The 24,082-nt window shown below is 39.4% G+C and overlaps 1 protein-coding gene across 5 annotated transcripts in view; it reads left to right on the top strand.

The window, feature by feature from the left end:
• Window positions 1-24,082, top strand: part of DNAH7 (dynein axonemal heavy chain 7) — a 285,097-nt gene that overhangs the window by 76,618 nt on the left and 184,397 nt on the right. For all 5 annotated transcript variants that reach the window (XM_048868445.2, XM_075118030.1, XM_075118029.1 and 2 more), the window contains 4 exons: window positions 2,990-3,176; window positions 10,438-10,631; window positions 11,940-12,138; window positions 17,359-17,499. In XM_048868445.2, the coding sequence (XP_048724402.1) occupies window positions 2,990-3,176; window positions 10,438-10,631; window positions 11,940-12,138; window positions 17,359-17,499 (721 nt within the window). The remainder of the gene's footprint in view (window positions 1-2,989; window positions 3,177-10,437; window positions 10,632-11,939; window positions 12,139-17,358; window positions 17,500-24,082) is intronic.

Genomic DNA, 24,082 nt, shown 5'->3' with positions numbered 1-24,082 from the left:
TTATGGTTCCAGATGCAGGGAATGCCGGCAACAAGTATTTTGATGATGTGGCTGACTGGATAGCATGTACAGAAAGGTGCGTTTCTCAAGGCTCTGAAGACCGTGAACTGTGTAGAAAGAACAATGACGTGTGCTGGCCAATGACGCATGTGTGTTGTGTTTACTGTTTATTGTGATGTGTTTCTGTGGTGCTTTCAACGGTGAAAGAAATGTCCGTACATACAGTAAAACATTGTAATTCCATCTCATGGTGTTGATGACATTGACAAGGTTTATAATAGTGTAGTGTAGGCTTTAAGATCTGTGAGACCTGTGTAACCCCACATAAAGCCCCCTTTTCCAAGAATACAGGAAAACATTTATAACTCTGGCTCACTTGTCAGAGCACAATCCCAGATTCCTTCCTGCAGTTCTGTCTGATGTTGGTGGCAGCAAACTGTGATAGACTGAATTCTTTAACTGCTCTCCCTGATTCCTTACTTGCAAAATTGCATTTTTGTCTCCACCTTCTGTATGGAGAAGTTACCGGAGTAGGTGAAATAGGAGGTTGTCACAGCCTTTGGAGGGTGGAGAGGTCAGATGCAGGCAGAAAGCTGCCAGTGGTATAGGATGAAATAAGAAACTAGATGTGGTCCACTTATGTCATTTCACATAGGGTCCCACAAAATATAGGGCAGGGTATTAATACCATTTTGTGTAATTAGAGTTGGTTGGAAATTTTTTGTCAAAACAGTTTGCCATCGCAAAATACAGTTGTGAGAAAAAGGATTTTTGTGTATGAAATTATACTGATTTGGATGAAAGTTCCCATGAAAACAAATATTTTATAAACAGATTTGTGGTTGAAAATTTAGTTTTGGGGAAAAATTCAAACTTTATTTCAAAACATTTTTTCCAATTTTTTTTAATTTGTTTTTATTTATATTTATGTTTGCATTATTTCATGAGATGTCAGTAGTAGTAGTGTATAATCTGACATGTTATGTCAAGTCATCATATGATATGAAATTGTCAACATATTTTACTCTTACATTTTATTTTTTTTAAAACATCAAGGACCACTGCTATTTAGTACAGACTGAAATCTTTTGTGTTAGTGGCAAACTGTTTAATTACAACACAACCAGGAGACATTTTGATCTAGAAAATAAGGCAAGATATTTTAATCTGTACTAAGTAACAGCTGCTCTTAATGTATTTTTAAAAACTAAACTAAAATAATATTTTGGCTCTTATATCACTATGAGATGATATGAACTGTCATATTATATACTACTACTACAGGCATCATGAAATAATGTAAATATAATAACAAAATAAATTTAAAAACCATTTCATTTAAGAACAAAATATCAAATTTTGTCTACAATAAAATTTTGGAAACACATTTTTTAAATTTCCATTTTGTGGAAAATTTTGATACTATTTTGCTTTTGTTTTGATTTGGAATGAAAACAAAGTTTGAAAAGTCAGAATTTCCCACAAAATGGAAATTTTGAGTTTTGACCAGCCCTAGTAGTAATATTACCTTCTATGGCATTGGTGAGAACAGTACTGAAATTTTGTACCCAATTTTGGTTTCAGCACTTTAAGAAGAATGTTGAAAAATTGGGAAGAGTTCAGAGAAGAGCTAAAAGAATGACCTGTGGTCTGGAAAATGTGCTATATAATGAGAGACTAAAAGAGCTCAAATCCTTTTAGTTTATCAGAGAGAAAATTTAAAAAGAATTTAACTGTGGTCAATATGTGTACAAAGGGAGAAGATATCTAATATTAGAGGTCTCATTAGCAGACAAAGGCATGCAACATTCAGTGACTGAAAATTTAAGTCAACAAAGTTCAAATTAGAAATAAAATACAAATTTTTAACAGTGAGGATAATTAACTATTGGAACAGATTACCAAAGGATGTAGTAAATTCTCCAACACTTGAAGTCTTTTAATGAAAACTTTTAATGTCTTTCTAAAAGAAACTATCTAGTTCAACCACAAGTTGCAGGGTTAGATGCAGAAATCATTATTTGAAATTTTGTGGCCTATGTAATGAAAACTAGATGAACAGAATGTTCCTACGTAACCTCTTAAAATCTATGAGATCTATGAATTCCCATAGCTTTGCTATTTGCGTGGTTCCAATGAAGTCAAAAGAGCAGAGGCTCCAGATCATGCCCAAAATATTCTGTACATAGGTTAAGGCTGTTTTTCCATAATAGGGTTTCAGTGACATTACCAGAATTTGAGTTCTCACTCTCTAATGATTTATGATATTGACAGAAAAACACTTTTGGTGGACTTGCAGACTATGTGCAGTTGTGTGTGTGTTGTGGGGTACATTATTCCTTAATTTTTCCTTATTGTAAATATAATAGCACATACTTAAACTGTGAGTTCTGTTCACTGTAACATTCCTGAAAGTACATAGATCCTCATTCAGGGTCTGATCCAAAACTCACTCAGATCAATAGAAATATTCCAATGGATTTCAATGGCTTTGGATCAAGTCCTTATTTAGAAGCCAAACTACACCAGTTGAGTTATTTCAGTTTCATCAGTTTTTGGGCCTTGTTTAGGACCCATGTCACAAATAATTAATTGTTGGAAACTGTAGTTCAATATTTATATACCCATTTTGACCAAAGATGGCATCCTTCATTTAAGAATTGCATATATTTCTTGCTTATAAGAGCATACTCCCCAGTCTGCCTGCAAAGGCATTGTATGGGAAGTGAGGAATAAGGATCCGTGTTAAAAAAAAGCTATTGTACTTTTGGAGAACAGTCACCATAATTTATCCTTAATATGAAGAAAAACTTATAATGTTGGCAAGTACTTAATAAATTGAAGTTATTATTTATGTTGTCCAGTTTTGGTCCTCAGTGATTGTAATTTGTATGTGTCTTGTAAAAAAGTCTTAAAACTTAACATTCTAAGTAAAACGATTTACTGTTAGTATTAATACAATCGATGAACCAATGCTTTCTGTTTATAGGGAATGGGAAGGAAAGCTGTTGTTGGTACAGGAAATCCTGGATGAATGGCTGAAGGTTCAAGCTACTTGGCTGTATTTGGAGCCAATTTTCAGCTCTCCTGATATTATGGCTCAGATGCCCGAGGAAAGTAGGCGATTCACCGCTGTGGATAAAACCTGGAAAGATCTAATGAAATCTGCCTTGCAGGTAATGACAACTCTCTTAAGAAAAAGTGGGTGTGTTTGTAGTATGTATCAGAAAATTGCTTCTGGCAAGATAAAAATGTGTTCTGTATATTTCATACTAACTCTTTTCCTGATTGTTTATTTTTTTTTTGTTAATGTTGGTTGTCAAACCTGTTTCAGCTACCTAGAAGGACAGTATATCGACAAGTAAAATTAAACAATTTAAACACTATGTAAAGCAAAATAATATAAAAACAATTATCTTCTTTCAGCACTAAAGACTGACTGCTATAACATTCCTAAGTGTATACTGAAACTGTGCATTTTAAACTGTGCATTGCTCATTTTGAAGGGTTTTATCTAATCACATAATGAACAGGAGCAATATCTCTGTCTCTAAAACCCCAGATGATAACCCTGCATCAAATATTCTATCTTAGCCGCCCTGTAGCTCAAGAAGGAAATTCATGCTTTACGAACTTGGTACCTCAGGGAAATAACCGGTTAACTATCAGGAAATAAATAATAAATTAAAAGAGAAATCTATATTCAGCCTTAATGATTTCCGTGATATGGGGACATTGCCAATGCTTGTTTTCCACCTGACTTTGTCACAAATTCGTTGTATTGTCAAATCTTTAAAAGATATATGAATATCCATTTCTTTCCATTAAAATTGTGCTCACTGTGAAATTACTGCTTGGAGGTAAAAGTGTGAAGTTCCATTTTTACATGGTCAAAACCTTTGTGTATCTTCTTGAGACCCACTGTATAATCAGGATAAATGTTAACATATATGTATCATAGTCTAAAAAGTATTTTGATTTGGGCTTTTTTCAGGATATATATATATATATATATATATATATATATATATATATCCTGAAAAAAGCCCAAATATATATCATGTAGGGATGCACAAACCCCAATGATTGTTTTCTGAGCAACAGGTTGGGAGGAGCATTTGCAGTATAATGTACAAAATGAGGCATTTTCTGAGTTTCCTAGCAATTCTATTTGGGATATATTTCTCTTTTCTGAATTGGCAGTCATGCAGCTTCTGAAGTTATTCCCAATATGAACAGTGTTCAGAATATTAGCACCCTTACACATTTTCATCAGGATCTCACATGCTGCCATCTTTTAATTAAATTTAATGTGTGTTATATTGATAAGGTATACAATGATAACAAAGTAAAAAAATAGAGTATCTAGAGAGATGGGCAGGGGGTTGAGGTAATATCTTTATTGGACCAACTTCTGTTGGTAAGCTTTTAAGCTTACCCAAAGCTCTTCTTCAGGTCTTGGAAATATAATATGGACCAGATTGTTTAGCATAAGAAGTTAACACATTTCAAGGGAACATTCAAAGTGAAGTGATGGGTTAACACTCCTCATTTCATCCCCAAGACTGAAGTGATGGGACAAACTGGACAAATGGTCTAAAGTAAATAGGATGAAATTCAATAAGGACGAACTCAAAGTTCTCCACTTAGGAAGGAACAATCAGTTGCACACATACAAAATGGGAACTGACTGCCTAGGAAGGAGTACTGCGGATCATAGTGGATCACAAGCTAAATATGAGTCAACAGTGTAACACTCTTGCAAAAAAAGAAAATATCATTCTAAGATGTAATAGCAGGAGTGTTGTTAGCAAGACATGAGAAGTAATCCTTCCGCTCTACTCCACACTGATTAGGCCTCAACTGGAGTATTGTGTCCAGTTCTGGGAGCCACATTTCAGGAAAGATGTGGACAAATTGGAGAGAGTCCAGAGGAGAGCACCAAAAATGATTAAAGGTCTAGAAAACATGACCTATGAGTGATTGAAAAAATTAGGTTTGTTTACTCTGGAGATGAGAAGACTGAGAGGGGACATGATAACAGTTTTCAAATACATAAAAGGTTGTTACAAGAATGAGGGAGGTAAATTGTTCTTCTTAACCTCTGAGGATAGGACAAGAAGCAATGGGTTTAAATGGTAGCAAGTGTGGTTTAGGTTGGACATTAGGAAAAACTTTCCTAACTGCCAGGGTGGTTAAGCACTAGAATAAATTGCCTAGGGAGGTTGTGGAATCATAGAATTAGAGAGCTAGAAGGGACCTCAAGAGGTCATCTAGTCCAGTCCCCTGCACTCGTGGCAGGACTAAGTATTATCTAGACCATTCCTGACAGGTGTTTGTCTAACCTGCTTTTAAAAATCCAATCTTAAAAGTCCCTTGCAGTCCTATAGTTCTATTAGACAAATGCCTGTCAGGGATGGTCTAGATAATACTTAGTCCTGCCTTGAGTGCAGAGGACTGGACTAGATGACCTTTTGAGGTTCCTTCCAGTCCTGTAATTCTATGGGAAATTACTATTTTGATGATATATGGAATTTCTAGTTCTAAGGTGGGAACCAAATATAAATAACTAATGGAATGCAATATATTTTGCAATGACAAAAATCAGACTCATCCATTTATATTTAGTATATTTTTCAGAGCATTATGATAACCCATTGTACCACGTGATATTCAAATCTTTCTGAAGTTTCATAATCATTAAACAGAAAGGAATATTTTCCCAGAAGATGGCACTCTGTGTCCAGAAATATAGTGTCGTGATTTTATGGTTTAGAAGAAGGCACTTCCACGATGAATATGAATGTTTCTTCTTAAATCACAATACTAAACTTGACTGTGCTCCTTGCTTTTTTGCCTTTAGATGCCATTTTGTTATACAATTGATGTGAGAGGTAATACAACTGTTTTTTTATTTGCCTCACTTTTCATCACAAACTTGAATAATCATAGATTAGGCATGTTTAACATATCTTTTTTAAAGCAAGACATATGAGAATGAAATTACTTTGTGATTTAATTTCTACTTTTCATAAATTAAATAACTAGAAAAGAGGAGTGTTAAATTTTTGTGGGGAAGAAATTCAAGATTGTGCTAAAACATCTGAGACAAAAGTCTATGGTAGATTAAAAGTAAGGCTCTGTGTTTGTCATGGAGGTCACAGAAGTCATAGATTCCGTGACTTTCCGTGACTTCTGCGGCAGCACCATGTGGCTGGCCTAGGAGCCGCCTGAGCAGCTTGGGCAGCCCCCAGGTCAGTCGCACTGCATGCTGCTGGGGCAGTCTCGGGACATCCTGCCCCCCAGCAGCAGGAGTTTGTGTGTGTGGGGGGGCTCAGGGTTTGGGGTTGGGGCCGCTGTTTACCTGCAGTGGGGGACTCCTCTCTCCTAGCTCCTCATGCTGCCTCTGCTGGCAGCCAGGCACTGCCCCCACAGCTCCCATTGACCGTGGTTCCCAGCCAATGGGAGCTGCAGAACTAGGGCTTGGGGCGGAGCAGAGGCAGCATGTGGAGCTAGGGAGTTGGGGTCGCAACTTCCCAGGAGCTGGGTAGGGGACTTGCCCCAGCCCCACCAACCCCCCCACACTCATGTGCCCCATGGGCTGTGACTCCCCCCAGCACCTGCGCCCCCCTCCCCAGCACCCGTGGTACTTTCTCAGGCCGTGCCTCCCTCCCCAGCACCTGCGAAGCCCCCCTGGGGCCGTGACTCTCCCCCAAGCACCCGCGCCCCCCTCCCCAGAACCCACAGTGCCCCCCCAGGCCACACCCCCTCCCCTGCACTGTGGTGTCCCCCCGGCCCGTGACTCTCCCCCCAAGCACCCACACCCCTCTCTCCAGCACCAGTGGTGCTTCCCTAGGGCTGTGCCCAGCTCCCCAGCACCTGCAGCGCCCCCCTCCCCAGTTTTAGTCAGGGGTATTTTTAGTAAACGTCATGGACAGGTCACATAAACAAAAATTCACAGGCCTATGACCTGTCCATGACGTTTACTAAAAATACCCATGACTAAAACGTAGTCTTAATTAAAAGTAATTTATAGGAACTACAGTTGTTGGCATATGATTATTGTAACAGGCCTCTTTATGTACACTTAGTTTAGCTGAACCACTATGTTTGTGATACAGTTTCTTTTCCTGCAAATGATCAAACAAGTGACACTGATGTTTTGAATGTGTAAGAACAATGGCATTCTCATTTATTCTTGATCATTCCCCGGAACTGTAGATAGGAAACCCATGTTGAAAATTGAAATGTTTATTTTTGTCTTACCTCTTTTTCACATATGAAAAGAATCTAAACATAACCAGGGAAGATCTCCCTTCTCACATTTGGCAACATTCAGTTTTCAATTGCAAGATCAATTGTACTCAGAAAAATTGCTGATGATTACATACTAAGAAAGGAAACCAAAGACTTTATTCTTTGACAGTTTTATAGAGTGTACTTAAATATGCACTTTTAAATGCTGTCTTATAAAACCAATTATTAGCTGTGTCTGAATTTTGACAGCTCAGTTTATCTTTATATGGTTGAAAAGCATGAATAGTTATTTAATTCAGATTGTGTTCTGGTTTGATATAATTAAAGGTGCAAATAACAGAATGCCAAGTAATTTCAGGTATTTTTTGTTTTTGTTTTTTTGCTCATGTAACGTATACTTCATTTACAGGGGAACATTATAATCAGGTATTAGGCATATGTGCTTTCTAACAAAATCAACTACATAACCAACTAAAAAAAGGAGGACTTGTGGCACCTTAGAGATCGTTTCTAAGGTGCCACAAGTCCTCCTTTTCTTTTTGCGGATACAGACTAACACGGCTGCTACTCTGAAACCTATAACCAACTAATTCGGTGTTTCATAGGTAGGTAGACTGCAAGTACTCAAATATCTGGTCAAAATAATTGCTAACTGGAATGGGATAATTTTAATGCTTTTTATTTAGATTTTTAATTTGCTTTTAAAGACTGGTATTTGGTGAGTATTATTTTGGCTTATACATTGACCATAAGACCTATTAAAAGATAGATCTTGATGCACAAGCAACTTCACATTCTTTGCAATTAGTATAACATTCATTAGAACTAACGAGTCTGCAAAACCTCTCATTTTCTTTCATTTATGGTAAATTAGATAACTCAGATAATTACAGTAGCTCTACTAAGCATTTGAATTAATTTTGTTTGCTGAAATTCTGGATTAATTTAGAAAGGGCTCGATAAAATTCCTGACATGAATTATTTTATCTTCTATACAGAACAAAAATATAATAAGAAATTCAGTTCATGTTCAGCAGTGACTCTTGCTACACATTACAGAATGTGAAATAACCCTATAATATTTCTCTTTGTTTTATACTTTAAAAAGCAACAGCACCCTTTAATATTTAGTAATGGGTGATCAAGTCTGGTATTCTAACTCTGACATTTAACCATATTGACCCTTCATAGGTAGGAAAACACCTGCCACCCACAACTTCCCCATCTCAGTATTTCTGACAGAGTGTATGTAATGTTTTACGCAAGGGATAAAAGGAATTCTGATCTATGCAGAAATCTATTGATGCTGTAAACCACGAGATTTGATTACCCTCTTAGAAAGGGTGTGATGGGATCCCCAGGGTGCAACCTGGACTGTGGAACCGCTGAATCCTCTGTCCCACCAGCCCGGGATATCCCTCTCACACTGTGATGCTGTTGTCAAGCTATGATAGGCACTGCACTTACACAGACATCCACAGGCAGGGACACATCCAACTGTGTTACCTGAATGCTCTCCGAGCCACTCATGAACCAACAATAGAGGCTCCAGCCAATCTTCCCAGCTCCCTAGCTTTGCAACCCAGAATTTTACTGTCTTGCACTGGCCAGAAGGCTGGCCAGTATAAGTTCAGTATCCAGTTCACCATTTACTCAATATGGAATGGACACACACTAGCCTTTGTAAACTGAGCTGAGATTTCCCAAGCACTTCAGCCAAAACGCACTGTTTTAGGTAAAATATAAAACAGATTTATTAACTATAGAAAGATGGATTATAAGTAGCAAGCATAGGGATCAAAGTTGGTTACTTAAAAAATAAAAATAAATTCGTTCTACAAACTAAATAAGATTTGAATCAAGCAGTGTCTTACCCTGACAGATGGTACAAGCAGGTTACAGATCCTCAATACATAGACTGGGACTCTTTTCCAGCATGGGACCACCCTTCTCCAGTTTAAAGTCTTTGTCCTTCAGACATTCTTCCAGGTGTTGCGTTGAAAGTGGAGAGAGGCCAAGTGATGATGTCATTTCCCCTCTTTTATATTCTCTTCCAGCTTGCTGGACAGATCTTTGCTGGGATGTGGGGATCAGGCAGTCCTCATTGGTCAAACAGTCTCTCTTGCATACTTGCTCTCTTTGAGAAGTCTCTGGGATGGGAGCGTGGATTCTCTTTAATGGTCCATCAGCACATTTGGCTGGTACTTTGTTGCAAGTTTGGCTGTGAGCATCTCTCAACCTCACAACATATTTCAGTAACACACATAGCAATGCTTCATAACTTCACAAACAATGATAGTACATACAATCCAATAGGACAGTGTTTCCCAAACTTGGGACGCTGCTTGTTCAGGGAAAGCCCCTGCCAGGCCAGGCTGGGCCAGTTTGTTTACCTGCCGCATCCGCAGGTTCGGCCAATTGCAGCTCCCACTGGCTGCGGTTCGCCACCGCAGGCCAATGGGGGCTGCAGGAAGCAGCGCGGGCCGAGGGACATACCGGCCGCCGCTTCCCGCAGCCCCCATTGGCCGGGCACAGCAATAGGATATTAATATTCAACAGATCAAGACTTTTAAAATGATACCTCACAAGATATACTTTGTACAAAACAAATAATCATATCACCAGGGTGAATATGGGGGTTCCAGGATGTGACTTTGTCTTACAGAGTGTCACAAAGTGTAATGATCTACGTTGTAGTTGATCATAAAATTATCCAGAGGCTTTTCTTAAAAAAATCTATCTAACGGCATCTGTTTGATTTTCTATGTTAGTGAATTATATAGGCTGACTACAGATTATGGGCCAGATCCCCAGCTGGTGTGAATATATGTAGCTGCATTGAAGTCAATGAAACTATGGAGCTGTAGATCAGTTTAGGATTGGATCCTATGTTTTGGATTGTATTTTCATATAGTAATTGTGGATGATTGAAAAATTCACTTTAATACCTTCTATTAACCCACCTTCTTCAAAAAATCAGATATTAAAGAAGATTAACATAAAACACTTAGAATAAAATATGCACTAGATAATGCTATGGGTTAAAGCAAAATTTCAAACAAAATAGAGAGTACTTCAAAGGTAACTTTGTTCCAGATTTTTCTTTCCATGTCAGAGTGGCAAAGTACTCAGTATGACATCAACCTTTTTTGAGTGGAATAATTTAATTTTGTTTTTCAGGACAGACATGTTCTGACAGTGGTGATGATAGACAAGATGTTGGAAAAGCTAAAAAAGTGCAATGAATTGCTGGAACTAATTCTTAAGGGACTTAATGAATACTTAGAAAAGAAGCGCCTTTTCTTCCCCAGATTTTTTTTCTTATCTAACGATGAACTCCTTGAGATTCTTTCAGAGACCAAAGATCCTACACGGTACAGTAATATTTGATATATTTGTGAGGCTCCTAATACATGCATCTTAAGGGTATGATCCTGTAGCTGCTCCATTCATAGAGCTCTCATTTTATTCACTGAGACTTATGCATCTCAAGTAACTACAAGTTACTTGAGTTATCAAGGAAGAATCCAAACCAAAAGTGGTTACTTTTAAAATATGTATTAATTAAATTCAGTATGTTTTGCCAAACTTGTCATCCTGGTTGCACACTAGAGCAATTCAGTAAAGTGAGAGTCAAGGTAGAGACTGAAAGCTAAGTTAGAAAAAGAGCATAGAATTCCTGCTGTTACCTATGGAGGACTGAGCTTGATGTAGAGACTGGGAAACCTGTGATGATTCTAAGCATTGGTGTTTTGGGTACAGTTCACCCCAATGCAAAGGTTTGCAAGTGCCCTCTGAACAGCTTAAACTGTATATTCATAATGGATTTCATACTTTGTAGGTTTACTGCCTCGTTCATGGCTAGATTGTGAAATTCTCACTTATACTAAATAGTATCTTACTCCACAAGTAGTTCCACTGAAGTCAGTAAAAATACTTGTTAAGTAAGGTGATACTCAGTTGTGGGTGAGAGCATTGGAGTTTGGCACTCAGTGTGCAGTGAGTGCACCAGAAGACTGTTCACTGAACAGTGAGGATAAAAATGAATGTTGAACAACTGACTTACTCACTCAGAAGTGTACATACTATGCAGTGAATGAGACAGGGGACTTTGTGGGACCAAAAAAAAAAAGAAATATCCTATCATATAATGAAAGACTTTATTGTAATTTATATGCACAATAAAGCAGAGCAGAATTAAGGTTGCATCTAATCACTTCACTTGCAACTTGTTTGATTGCTTCACTTGCAGTGTTGTTTTAATGTATCTATTTGTATGGAATGTATAACTAAGTGAAAAAGGATTTTAGATCATATAGGAAGATTACCACTTACACCAGTTGTGCCTGAGCCTTAACAATGTTTGAATTGCTGAGGACCTGAACAATGTTTAATTTTTTTAAATTGCTCTTTAAAAACATTGTGTGTGTGTGTGTGTATGTAAATCTTTAAATGTACGTGTGTGTGTGTGTGTGTGTGTGTTTGTGTGTGTGTGTGTAACTTTTTGAACATTAGCAGATTAAAAATGTTTTTCTAAAGTAAACTCCTCAAAAATACCTTTAAGAAGTACATCCCTTTTTTCTTTTATAGTATTGGTGAAAAATAGTTTGGCTGAGCTTTAAAGTAAAGTTTGGTTATTTATGTAGTCTTAAATTCTGTATGTCTTGTTTTGTTTTCTGCAGGGTAAACCCTCACTTGAAAAAGTGTTTTGAAGGAATTGCAAGTGTAGAGTTTACTGAAGTTTTAGACATTACACATATAAAGAGTAGTGAAGGAGAGGTTGTGGAACTCATAGACACAATCTCAACGTCTAAAGCTAGAGGTCAAGTTGAAAAGTGGCTCGTTGAGTTGGAGACAGCTATGTTAAATTCTATCCACAAGGTAATAAAATATATTCTGTTTTATTCTGTGTACAATAAAACATGACAAAGCAGTCTATACCATTACCGATACATTCCTGATGGAACAATCAAGCAAGGTAATCCAGTGTAGAAATGGCATTGTGTGTTACATGTAGTACAAAATTACTATATTCACTTGGCCCCGATTCATGAAAGCACTTAGGAGTGTGCTTTGAAGTCAGTGGGACTTAACCATATTCTTACAGTTAAACATGTACTTAATTATGTACTTAAACATGTACTTTGCTGAAATATGGCATTTAAGCACAACATAGTGGCAATTTTGTTTTGACCTGGACTGGTGGTTCTACCGGGAGTGCTCTGAAATACTGGTATGACATTTCCTGCCTCTAATTCCCAGACCTATAGATGCTAAGGGTATGTCTACATTGCAGTTAGACACCCGGGCCTGGCCCATGCCAGCTGAGGCAGGTTTGCAATGGCTTGGTCTCAGGGGTGTTTAATTGCGGTGTACACATTTGGGGTTGGGCTCCCAGAGCCTGGGCTCCAGCCTTAGCCCAACATCTATATTGCAATTAAACAGCCCTGTGAGTCTGAGTCAGCTGACTCAGGCCAGCCATGGGTGTTTAACTGCAGTGTAGACATACCCAAAGTGTCTGGTGCTGGGCGATGCCGAACACCCTCAAATTCTTCAATCACCATGTTGCAGGACAGGGCCTTATTTGTAAAAGAATCTTAATAAAAGTATATGGTGAAGCTTTAAACAAGAATCTCTTCAATTCTGAAAGATTTTATAGTCTTAATTTTTTTTCTATTCATATTATGACTCTCTAAATATTGTAGGATAATACTGAGACTAGATAGGGTGATTAGTAAGCCACTTAGGATAGCTTGTACAACTTGTATTGGATAAAGATATTGTAAGTTATTAGCAGATTTTTTGTGCCTTAATTGTACGTATTGCTCTTTCTTTCATCCATACTTAATACTTCAGTGTCTGAATCTAGTTATTGTGAAAAGAGTCTTTCCAACAGTTAAAAATGAAGAGTAAAATGCTTTTTGATTCATTCAGAGACATCCAAAGTCTTAAAATAATGCAAACCCTGCTCAGATTTTGAATGAACAATTTCCATTCTGTTGTTCTGCTTTTTCATGTAAGAGGTGGAGAGGAAAGTGTCTTGGTTAAGACACTAGACTGGAAATCAGGAGATTCAAGTTCAATTAATTTCCTGTGTGACTTTGGTCATACGAGTCTTTCTGTGTCTCAGTTTCATCTGTAAAATGGTGTTGATACATGATGGGATGTTCTGCAGGATTTATCATATTTAGATCAAATCATTGGTCCTTTTGGTCTGGTATTATAAGAACATAAGAATGGACATAATGGGTCCAAATAGCCCATTATCCTATCTTCCAACAGTGGCCAGTGCCAGATGCTTGCTTCAGAGAGAATGAACTGAACTGGGCAGTTATCGAGGGATCAGTCCCCTCTCATCCAGTCCCAGCTTCTGGCAGTGAAAGGTGTAGGGACACCCAGAGCGAGGGGTTGCACCCCTGACCATTTTGGCTAATAGCCACTGATGGATTTATCCTCCATGAACTTATCTAATTCTTTTTTTGAACCCAGTTATACTTTTGGCCTTCACAACATCCCCTGGCAACAAGTTCCACATGCTGACTATGCATTGTGTGAAGAAGTACTTCCTTATGTTTGTTATAAATCTGTTGCCTATAATTTCATTGGGTGACCCCCTGGTTGTGTACTTCTGGCGGTACCCAGTGCTTGATACTTCAGAGGAAGGCAAGATGAAACTTGCAAGTTGTTAGTGCACATAGCAAAGGGAGGTGAGGATTCCTTTTTTAAATATTCACAGCCATTCAGTGCATGCCCTAAAACATGAAATTTGGTTCTTCCTATAATTATTTTGCTTGCATTTCTACTAATTTGTGTGGTCAGAATATTCTCCAACCTATTTAAGTGCAATCACATTAGTTGTCTCAGTGCTTCATGCTGCATTGAATTCCACAGGTTAATTATTATCCATGTAAATAGGTCTTTCCTTAATTCATTCTAAATTTACTATCCTTTAATTTTATTGAGCGTTCCTTGTTCTTGAAGTAGGTCTGACTGAATCCCAACGAAGATTAAATCAGTGATCCCCAAACTTTTTCCATAGCACCCTCCCTTACCTGTAATGGAACCTATCCACGGCTGTGAGAGAGGCTGGATCTGTGGTCGGGAGCTTGGAGCAGAACCACATTTGGGAGCGGGGCCCTTGGTCGGGGCTGGGCCAAGGCAGTGGCCAGGGGTTGGGGCTGCAACTAGGTTGTGGCCAGGAGTGGGCCTGGGAGCTGAGGCAGGGGTCAGGGGCTGAGTCCGGTGCCCAAGCTGGGGCTGGGGCTGGATCAGAGCTGGGGGCAAAGCGGGGTGGATGGTGCTCCCTCCCTGTGCCCTGTGGGGGCTGGCCTGGGCCCCGCCACATCCCCTCGAATGTTCCTAAGGGGGTGCACCCCACAGTTTGGGGACCACTGGATTAAATGGAGAGACTGACAAGTTTTCATTAAGGTCTTGTTAATTAGGAATACCTCAGTAAAGACCTATTTTACTCTTCTTTTTTCCAGGCTAGATAATCCTGGTCTTTGCTATCTCTCATCATATGCAAATTCTGTCACATCTCCAACCGTCTTTGTTGCCTTTCTCTGGATCTTATCAATTTTTGCTATATCTTTCTTAATGTGAGGTTTAAAATTGTTTAAAATTGCACATTGTATTCCCAGCTGCAGTCTTACTGGTTGCTACAGAGTAGTTTCACTTTATTATGGTGCTCTGAAACAGATACAATTAAAAATAGTTTTAATGTATATTAATATAGAGAATGTATTACTCTAAATGAAAAATGCTAGCCATATTCTGTTGCAGATGAAAAAAACTATATATGTGTATGAATGCAATACATTCATTTTTTACAGAGAGAGATTCCTCCTTGGAGGGTCATAAGTTTATCTGCTGTTTTTAGTGCTAAATGATACATTTGGATCTCAGGATTGGGTAACAGAAGCTTGACGATTCCCTATTAATTCTTGGCCAGATTCTTCCCCAAAACTGAGCAGCACTGATAGGGAAGCAGACTTTCAGCCCTGATCTCTCCATTCCAATAGAGCAGGGGAAATCGCTCACCTCTGTGGCACCATCCTGCCTACAACAGATCTATGGAGAGCTCTCAGCTGGGTCAGGAATCTGTTGTGGAAAGAATGGGGCTGGAAGTGTGGACATAGTCTGTAACTCTGAGGCCCCTCGAGAATCTAGTGTAAAGTCAAGGCAGCTGGTTCTATTAACTTTTCACTACTCTCCCTCTGGCCTAGGAATTTTCCTTTGAAGGGGGTTCCAGAGGCAATGCAAGCTAAGGATTCCTTGGCAGCACAACTCTAATGGATCCCTGCAGTATGAGCACCATAGAGAGGGTAGGGAAGGTTATAGAGTCAGCACAAAAGCCCAGAGGATAAGTGTGGATGAACCTAGCCACCTGTGGATTCCTGAGATTCACAGGATTTGGCTGCAAAACTTCTTCCAAATCTGCAAGATTGCACCTTCACCCAAAATGGAACACTTAAAGAAAAATTCCACAAGTAGGAACCTTGCAAAGTGTTCTTCTTCCAGATCCCTATCTTATGGATATGCAGAAGGTGTCAATTACTTCAGTGTATTTGTGGAAGTTTGTATACATTGTTTTTTGTGATTTTGTTATTGACTTCTCCATTTGTGTAGATGATATACAAGTAACTATTGTATAAGATGAAAACCTGTTTTGAATGGCTGCACCCCACTTGGGGGATCTTGTAAGATAGATAATGTAGATCAGAATATCTTAACAAACCTCATCATTGTCAGTGGAAGAACACTGAGTGTGCTGTCTCCTCAAATATATAGATTGTTCTACTTTTTGATTATGTGCATGTGTACACCTGGGCACAGGATCAATTCTTAATACGGGATCTTATTATTGTTTTTTAAACAATTCTGTTATTCACTTCTAATTCATAAAGATTTCAGTTTGGGGTGCAGTATATGCTTAGTATGATGGACACATCTGTGTTCCCAACTTTTGTCTGTTACAGTCAGCATTCACATGAGAGAGTAAGAACTGCAGAAGATTTAGGATAAAATTAGTAATTCTCACACTGACTTTTCATTGTATAATTTAAATATAGTCATCTCAGAATCCCATCTAGCCACTCTTTTGCTTTATATTATTTTGAAATTCTCTTTGGTATCAACACATGATTTTTTTAAGGAAACTTAAAACTGAAAGTTTTAGGTCAGTTTTTCACTTAGATTTAAATCTGTTAGTGCTTGTTGGGGTTCTTTGAATGTCGAGCTTGGTTTTTACATTGACTTGAGTTCATATATTTTATTTAGATGAGCTAAATGTTAAGCTTGTCAAATCTATGGGCCAAATTCTGCCATTGGTTATGTGTTTAGTTTCTATTGATGTCACTGGGACTTTTACAACTACAAAACTAATAACAGACTTTAGCTCAAATGCTTCATCATTTACCATTGCATTTGCTCTAGATCACTTGCAGAATGCTAAAAAATGTAAAGATTTAATCAGTAAAGGGCCTCAGCTTTGCTTGTAAGTTTTGTTGATGGGGGAAAAAGCTATTGGCCTTGACTGTGATCTCCAGTGCAGCTACGTTGGATTCCTCTTGTGTAAATTAGAGGAGAATCAGGACCATTATTCCATTATTAGAAAAGAAGCTGACAGAGATAAGTCCAACTGAACCTCAACTTTGAACGTCTTCATTTTTTAGAATCGGGTTTGGGACTAAAATGTCCAGGCACAAATACCCCTTCAATTTTAGTTCTGTGTTGGATCTAAAATTGAAGGGGGAGGGGGCTTTTTTCAGTTTTAGTTTGCAGTAAGAGCTATTTTTGCGAGATGTTTGGTTCCTGATGGCAAAATCCAATGAGACTATCTAATGAAATTCCCACTATTAGGATCTTGGAAATTTTGTTGGATCAGTTGATTGTTTTCTTGAGGTTTCCACCATCATGGGCTGAAATTTTTAGAGACTCCTTGTGAGATTAACGTTATGGAACTGACTTGGACCTGAATCTTAGCTCTGATTTGGCTCTGACTCTCAACACTAAAGCCTATCCTAAACTAATTCAAGATCTGAATGCTGTCTGTGTGTCTCAACTCTACACTATGTTTCTCCCCATCTCCCCCATGACTAGGTGATTGCAGAAGCAATTGAAGCCTATCCAAGAACTCTACGTATTAACTGGGTGAGGGACTGGCCTGGACAGACAGTTCTTTGTGTATCCCAGATTTTCTGGACTTCGGAGGTACAAAAATCTATTAGAAATGGCCAACAGGTAAACATTTGTTAAAGCTTATAAGAACAATTTAAGTTACTCTCACATAAAACTGGAGTAATACAGTGGTGAATTGGGTCCATGTTGTATAAACCAGTTGAGTTCAGAAATATTTGGATAGATATCCATTTGGGGAGTAATTATTATGTTTTGGAATATCCACTTGAAAGAAAAGGAGTACTTGTGGCACCTTAGAGACTAACCAATTTATTTGAGCATGAGCTTTCGTGAGCTACAGCTCACTTCATCGGATGCATACTGTGGAAACTGCAGCAGACTTTATATATACACAGAGAATATGAAACAATACCTCCTCCCACCCCACTGTCCTGCTGGTAATAGCTTATCTAAAGTGATCATCAGGTTGGGCCATTTCCAGCACAAATCCAGGTTTTGACTTTGTCCTTACCCATAACTATTTCACATTTGGGGACAATGTATACCTTCAGATCAGCGGCACTGCTATGGGTACCCGCATGGCCCCACAGTATGCCAACATTTTTATGGCTGATTTAGAACAACGCTTCCTCAGCTCTCGTCCCCTAAAGCCCCTACTCTACTTGCGCTATATTGATGACATCTTCATCATCTGGACCCATGGAAAAGAAGCCCTTGAGGAATTCCACCATGATTTCAACAATTTCCATCCCACCACCAACCTCAGCCTGGTCCAGTCCACACAAGAGATCCACTTCCTGGACACTACAGTGCTTATAAACAATGGTCACATAAACACCACCTTATACCGGAAACCTACTGACCGCTATTCCTACCTGCATGCCTCCAGCTTTCACCCTGACCACACCACATGATCCATCGTCTACAGCCAAGCTCTGCGATACAACCGCATTTGCTCCAACCCCTCAGACAGAGACAAACACCTACAAGATCTCTGTCAAGCTTTCTTACAACTACAATACCCACCTGCAGAAGTAAAGAAACAGATTGATAGAGCCAGAAGAGTTCCCAGAAGTTACCTACTACAGGACAGGCCTAACAAAGAAAATAACAGAACGCCACTAGCGGTCACCTTCAGCCCCCAACTAAAACCCCTCCAACGCATTATTAAGGATCTACAACCTATCCTAAAGGATGACCCAACACTCTCACAAATCTTGGGAGACAGGCCAGTCCTTGCCTACAGACAGCCCCGCAACCTGAAGCAAATACTCACCAACAACCACATACCACACAACAGAACCACTAACCCAGGAACTTATCCTTGCAAGAAAGCCCGTTGCCAATTGTGCCCACATATCTATTCAGGGGACACCATCACAGGGCCTAATAACATCAGCCACACTATCAGAGGCTCGTTCACCTGCACATCCACCAATGTGATATATGCCATCATGTGCCAGCAATGCCCCTCTGCCATGTACATTGGTCAAACTGGACAGTCTCTACGTAAAAGAATAAATGGACACAAATCAGATGTCAAGAATTATAACATTCATAAACCAGTCGGAGAACACTTCAATCTCTCTGGTCACGCAATCACAGACATGAAGGTCGCTATCTTAAAACAAAAAAACTTCAAATCCAGACTCCAGCGAGAAACTGCTGAATTGGAATTCATTTGCAAATTGGATACTATTAATTTAGGCTTAAATAGAGACTGGGAGTGGCTAAGTCATTATGCAAGGTAGCCTATTTCCTCTTGTTTTTTCCTACCCCCCCCCGCAGATGTTCTGGTTTAACTTGGATTTAAACTTGGAGAGTGGTCAGTTTGGATGAGCTATTACCAGCAGGAGAGTGAGTTTGTGTGTGTATGGGGGTGGGGGGGATGTGAGAAAACCTGGATTTGTGCAGGAAATAGCCCAACTTGATTATCATGCACATTGTGTAAAGAGTTGTCACTTTGGATGGGCTATCACCAGCAGGAGAGTGAATTTGTGTGGGGGGGTGGAGGGTGAGAAAACCTGGATTTGTGCTGGAAATGGCCCAACCTGATGATCACTTTAGATAAGCTATTACCAGCAGGACAGTGGGGTGGGAGGAGGTATTGTTTCATATTCTCTGTGTATATATAAAGTCTGCTGCAGTTTCCACGGTATGCATCCGATGAAGTGAGCTGTAGCTCACGAAAGCTCATGCTCAAATAAATTGGTTAGTCTCTAAGGTGCCACAAGTACTCCTTTTCTTTTTGCGAATACAGACTAACACGGCTGTTACTCTGAAACCTGCCACTTGAAAGGTGTACCTGAATTTTTACCCTGGGAGAATATGAAGGAAATATTTCTTCTCTACTATATGTAAAGATGCTTCAGAATTCAATCTATATTGGAATGGAGATTCTTCAACAACTGAACATATATCTCAGTGACATGTATGTGCCAGATATGTGCCATCAATAGCTATTAGCCAAGATGATCAGGGATGCAATCCCATGCTCAGGGTGACCCTAAATCCTTGACTGCCAAAAGCTGGGAGTTGAAGACAGGAGTGGATCACTCCAAATTTGCCTGGTACTGTACACTCACCCCAAAGCTCTGGTTTAGGCCACTGTCAGTGACAGGATACTAGGCAAGTTGGACTATGGTCTAACCAAGTACGGCAGCTCTCATGTTCTCTATGTTCTACATTCTCAGGTGGTGTAAATTGGCATAGTTTTATGATCTGGCATTACTTGTCTCTAATTTAAAATGTTTAGTACTTGTTCAAGCTACGCGGTGGGACCAGCAAAGTGGATCTGAACTACCCTCAACTTTGGGAAAGTTTGGATCAGAACTTGTGACCTGGGTCCATCAGTGGGGGGAAGGTTGCTTAAGACATTGAACTAGGATTCAGTATATGTAATTTTGTTGACCAGCTCCTCTCCTCATACATCACTAATGGGTTAAAGACTCCCAACTGTGGAATTCAGAGGTGGTCTAATGTTTGTGTAGGCTCCAGAACAAAATCCCAACCTTCAGCTCAGGTCACCAGATTTTCTGACTCCAATGATGGAACAAGGTGGTGGCTCAATTTCTCCCAACCATTTTCATTTATAACTTTAATTTGTATTGATTTTTGTGCAATAACAACTTATTATCTTTCTTTCTTTTGCTTCCCTCCTGAATTGGGTATTTGGCAGGATGGTGGTTTCAACCACCTGGGTCCACCACTGTAGTGTCTTGTCTCCAGAATCCCTTGCTCCACTCAGTCATGGCAGACGACCCTGGCTTAACCAGGAAATCTTCAATGATCTAATACAAATAAAAATGAGTGGAAAAGTGGAAAGTAAGCCAAATTACAAAGGATGAATATAAACAAATAACACAAGTATGTAGAGACAAAATTAGAAAGGACAAAGCACAAAATGAGATCAAACTAGCTAGAGACATAAAGGCTAACAAGAAAACATTCTACAAATACATTAGAAGGAAGAGGAAGACCAAGGACAGGTAGGCAATTACTCAATGAGGGTGGAAAAATAATAACAGAAAATGTGGAAATGGCAGAGGTGCTTAATGACTTCTTTGTTTCGGTTTTCACCAAGAAGGGTGGTGGTGATTGGACGTCGAACATAGTGAATGCCAATGAAAATGAGGTAGGATCAGAGGCTAAAATAGGGAAAGAACAAGTTAAAAATTACTTGGGCAAGTTAGATGTCTTCAAGTCACCAGGGTCTGATGAAATGCATCCTAGAATAATCAAGGAGCTGACTGAGGAGATATTGGAGCCATTAGTGATTATTTCTGAAAAGTCGTGGAAGACGTGAGAGATTCCAGAAAACTGGAAGAGGGCAAATATAGTGCCAATCTATAAAAAGGGAAATAAGGACAATCCGGGAAATTACAGACCAGTCAGCTTAACTTCTGTACCTGGAAAGATAATGGAACAAATAATTAAGCAATCAATTTGCAAATATCTAGACGATAATAAGGTGATAAGTAACAGTCAGCATGGATTTATCAAGAACAAATCATGTCAAACGAACCTGATAGCTTTCTTTGACAGGGTAAGAAGCCTTGTGGATGGCGGGGAAGCAGTAGACGTGGTATATCCTAACTTTAGTAAAGCTTTTGATACTGTCTCACATGACCTTCTCATAAACAAACTAGGAAAATGCAACCTAGATGGAGCTACTATAAGATGGGTGCATAATTGGTTGGAAAACTGTTCCCAGAGAGTAGTTATCAGTGGTTCACAGTCATGCTGGAAGGGCATAATGAATGGGGTCCCGCAGGGATCAGTTCTGGGTCCAGTTCTGTTCAATATCTTCATCAATGATTAGGTAATGGCATAGAGAGTACACTTATAAAGTTTGCGGATGATACTAAGCTAGGAGGGACTGCAAGAGCTTTGGAGGATAGGATTAAAATTCAAAATGACTGGACAAACTGGAGAAATGATCTGAAGTAAATAGGATGAAATTCAATAAGGACAAACTCAAAATACTTCTCTTAGGAAGGAACAATCAGTTGCACACATAAAAATGGGAAATGACTGCCTAGGAAGGAGTACTGCGGAAAGGGATCTGGGGGTCATAGTGGACCACAAGGTAGATATGAGTCAACAGTATAACACTGTTGCAAAAAAAGTGAACGTCATTCTGGGATGTATTAGCAGGAGTGTTGTAAGCAAGACATGAGAAGTAATTCTTCTGCTCTACTCCGTGCTGATTAGGTCTTAACTAGAGAATTGTGTTCAGTTCTGGGCGACACATTTCAGGAAAAATGTGGACAAATAGGAAAAAATCCAGAGAAGAGCAACAAAAATGATTAAAGGTCTAGAAAACATGACCTATGAGGGAAGATTGAAAAAATTGGGTTCGTTCAGTCTGGAAAAGAGAAGACTGAGAGGGGACAGGATAACAGTTTTCAAATATATAAAAGGTTGTTACAAGGAGGAGGGAGAAAATTGTTCTTCTTAACCTCTGAGGATAGGACAAGAAGCAATGGGCTTAAATTTCAGCAAGGAAGGCTTAGGTTGGACATTAGGAAAAACTTCCTAACTGCCAGGGTGGTTAAGCACTGCAATAAATTGCCTAGGGAAGTTGTGGAATCTCCATCATTGGAGATTTTTAAGAGCAGGTTAGACAAACACCTATCAGAGATGTTCTAGATAATACTTAGTCTTGTCATGAGTGCAGGGGACTGGACTAGATGACCTCTCGAGGTCCCTTCCAGTCCTATGATTCTATCCTACAAACACTGGGCTAAAGTTAAGCACTATTCCCTATATGAGGCAGCACTTACAGGCCCTAAAGAGGGCAAATTACACCCTATTGTTCACAGTTAACTGACCTTAGCACTGCCAGGACATGGAGCTCTGAGTTTGGCCAGCATGTTGGATTCATCTCCCATGTCCTGAGGAGCCACGATTCCTGTGCAGAAAAGCCCAATCAAGAGCCTCTGAACATTTCAGGAGAGAATTCTGAGGATAAGCATGACTCTATCCAGCCAGCTCAGGGGACAGGTCCTGCAATAGACTTGAGCTGGAGTGGTAAGACCCTCTGAAAGGATCCAAAATTCACTTCTATGACGTCCTAACTCAGGTTGCTATGTAATAGGAATTATTCCTATCTAGCTTTCAGTGCAAGGACCTTTCTCCACCTGGAAAAGAAGCTCAGATTCTGAAAGGTGGGAAAGGGTCCACTTTTCCACCCCTCCCTTGAACCACAGGCTGGCTCCATCTTAAAGCATAAGGAGCACTTTCAGGCAATCTGTGACCTGGATAGATGTATATGAAGATTCCATTACCCAGAAAGCTGCATTGTTGTGGGATTACAGAATGGTCGGAGAGAAATCATTTCCTGTGTTCAGAATGACTGGAGATGTATTAAGTAAAGCCTTGAGTGGTACTAGGTTGCAGTGAAAGCAGAATAGCAGTCCTTTGATCACTACTAATACCAAGGGTATCGAATTAGAAACGATTGCCATTGCAGAGTGAAACATCTGGAGCACGAGTTTCCCATGGAACCTAGATAAAATTTCCTCCAAATGAACACATTCTCAACATGACAAAGGGAAAAATATAATTTGTATACAAGAGCTAACAATTCCTGTATAAGATCCTTAATTCTGATCCACCCTCCACACCCAGAATCTTCAGATATGGCTAGTAGTAGTCACAGCAACGCACAGGTCACAAGCTGTGCATCTAGACAACATGCCAATCAGTGTCCTGTCCAGAGAAACAGACCATTCATAACTAGACAGGATTCATAGCCACAAGTTCAAAATCAAGACGAGCTTGTGAACCCAATGCAGAGCATTGGTTGACCAGAGGTCAAACCAGGCATGGCCCTGGCCATAATTTTACCATCATGGTAAAATTTTGTAAAGTTCCAATACTTCATTTAATCAGTCATTTCATGACAGTGGTCATCCATAGCTAATTATCTGTAATGGGTGGATTGCTGGTGCTATGTATCAGCAGTATCTGGGTGGGTTTCTCAGAAATGCTTCTGCAAAAATTCCGTCTGAGAACATGGAACCACGCTTGATGCAATGCAAGATTAAAAGTAGTTTTTAGATCACATCCGAATGCCCCTTTGTAGACCGGTAAGTACAAACATGCTGAAAGCCAACCCAATTTGCACTCTATACCAGCTCACTATTGAAGCAAGCCTTGCAGGATCGGAAGCATACTTGGA

Source organism: Caretta caretta, chromosome 11 (assembly GCF_965140235.1).
Source record: "Caretta caretta isolate rCarCar2 chromosome 11, rCarCar1.hap1, whole genome shotgun sequence".
Lineage (NCBI taxonomy): Eukaryota > Metazoa > Chordata > Testudines > Cheloniidae > Caretta > Caretta caretta.
This window is presented reverse-complemented; position numbering and strand designations above follow the sequence as displayed.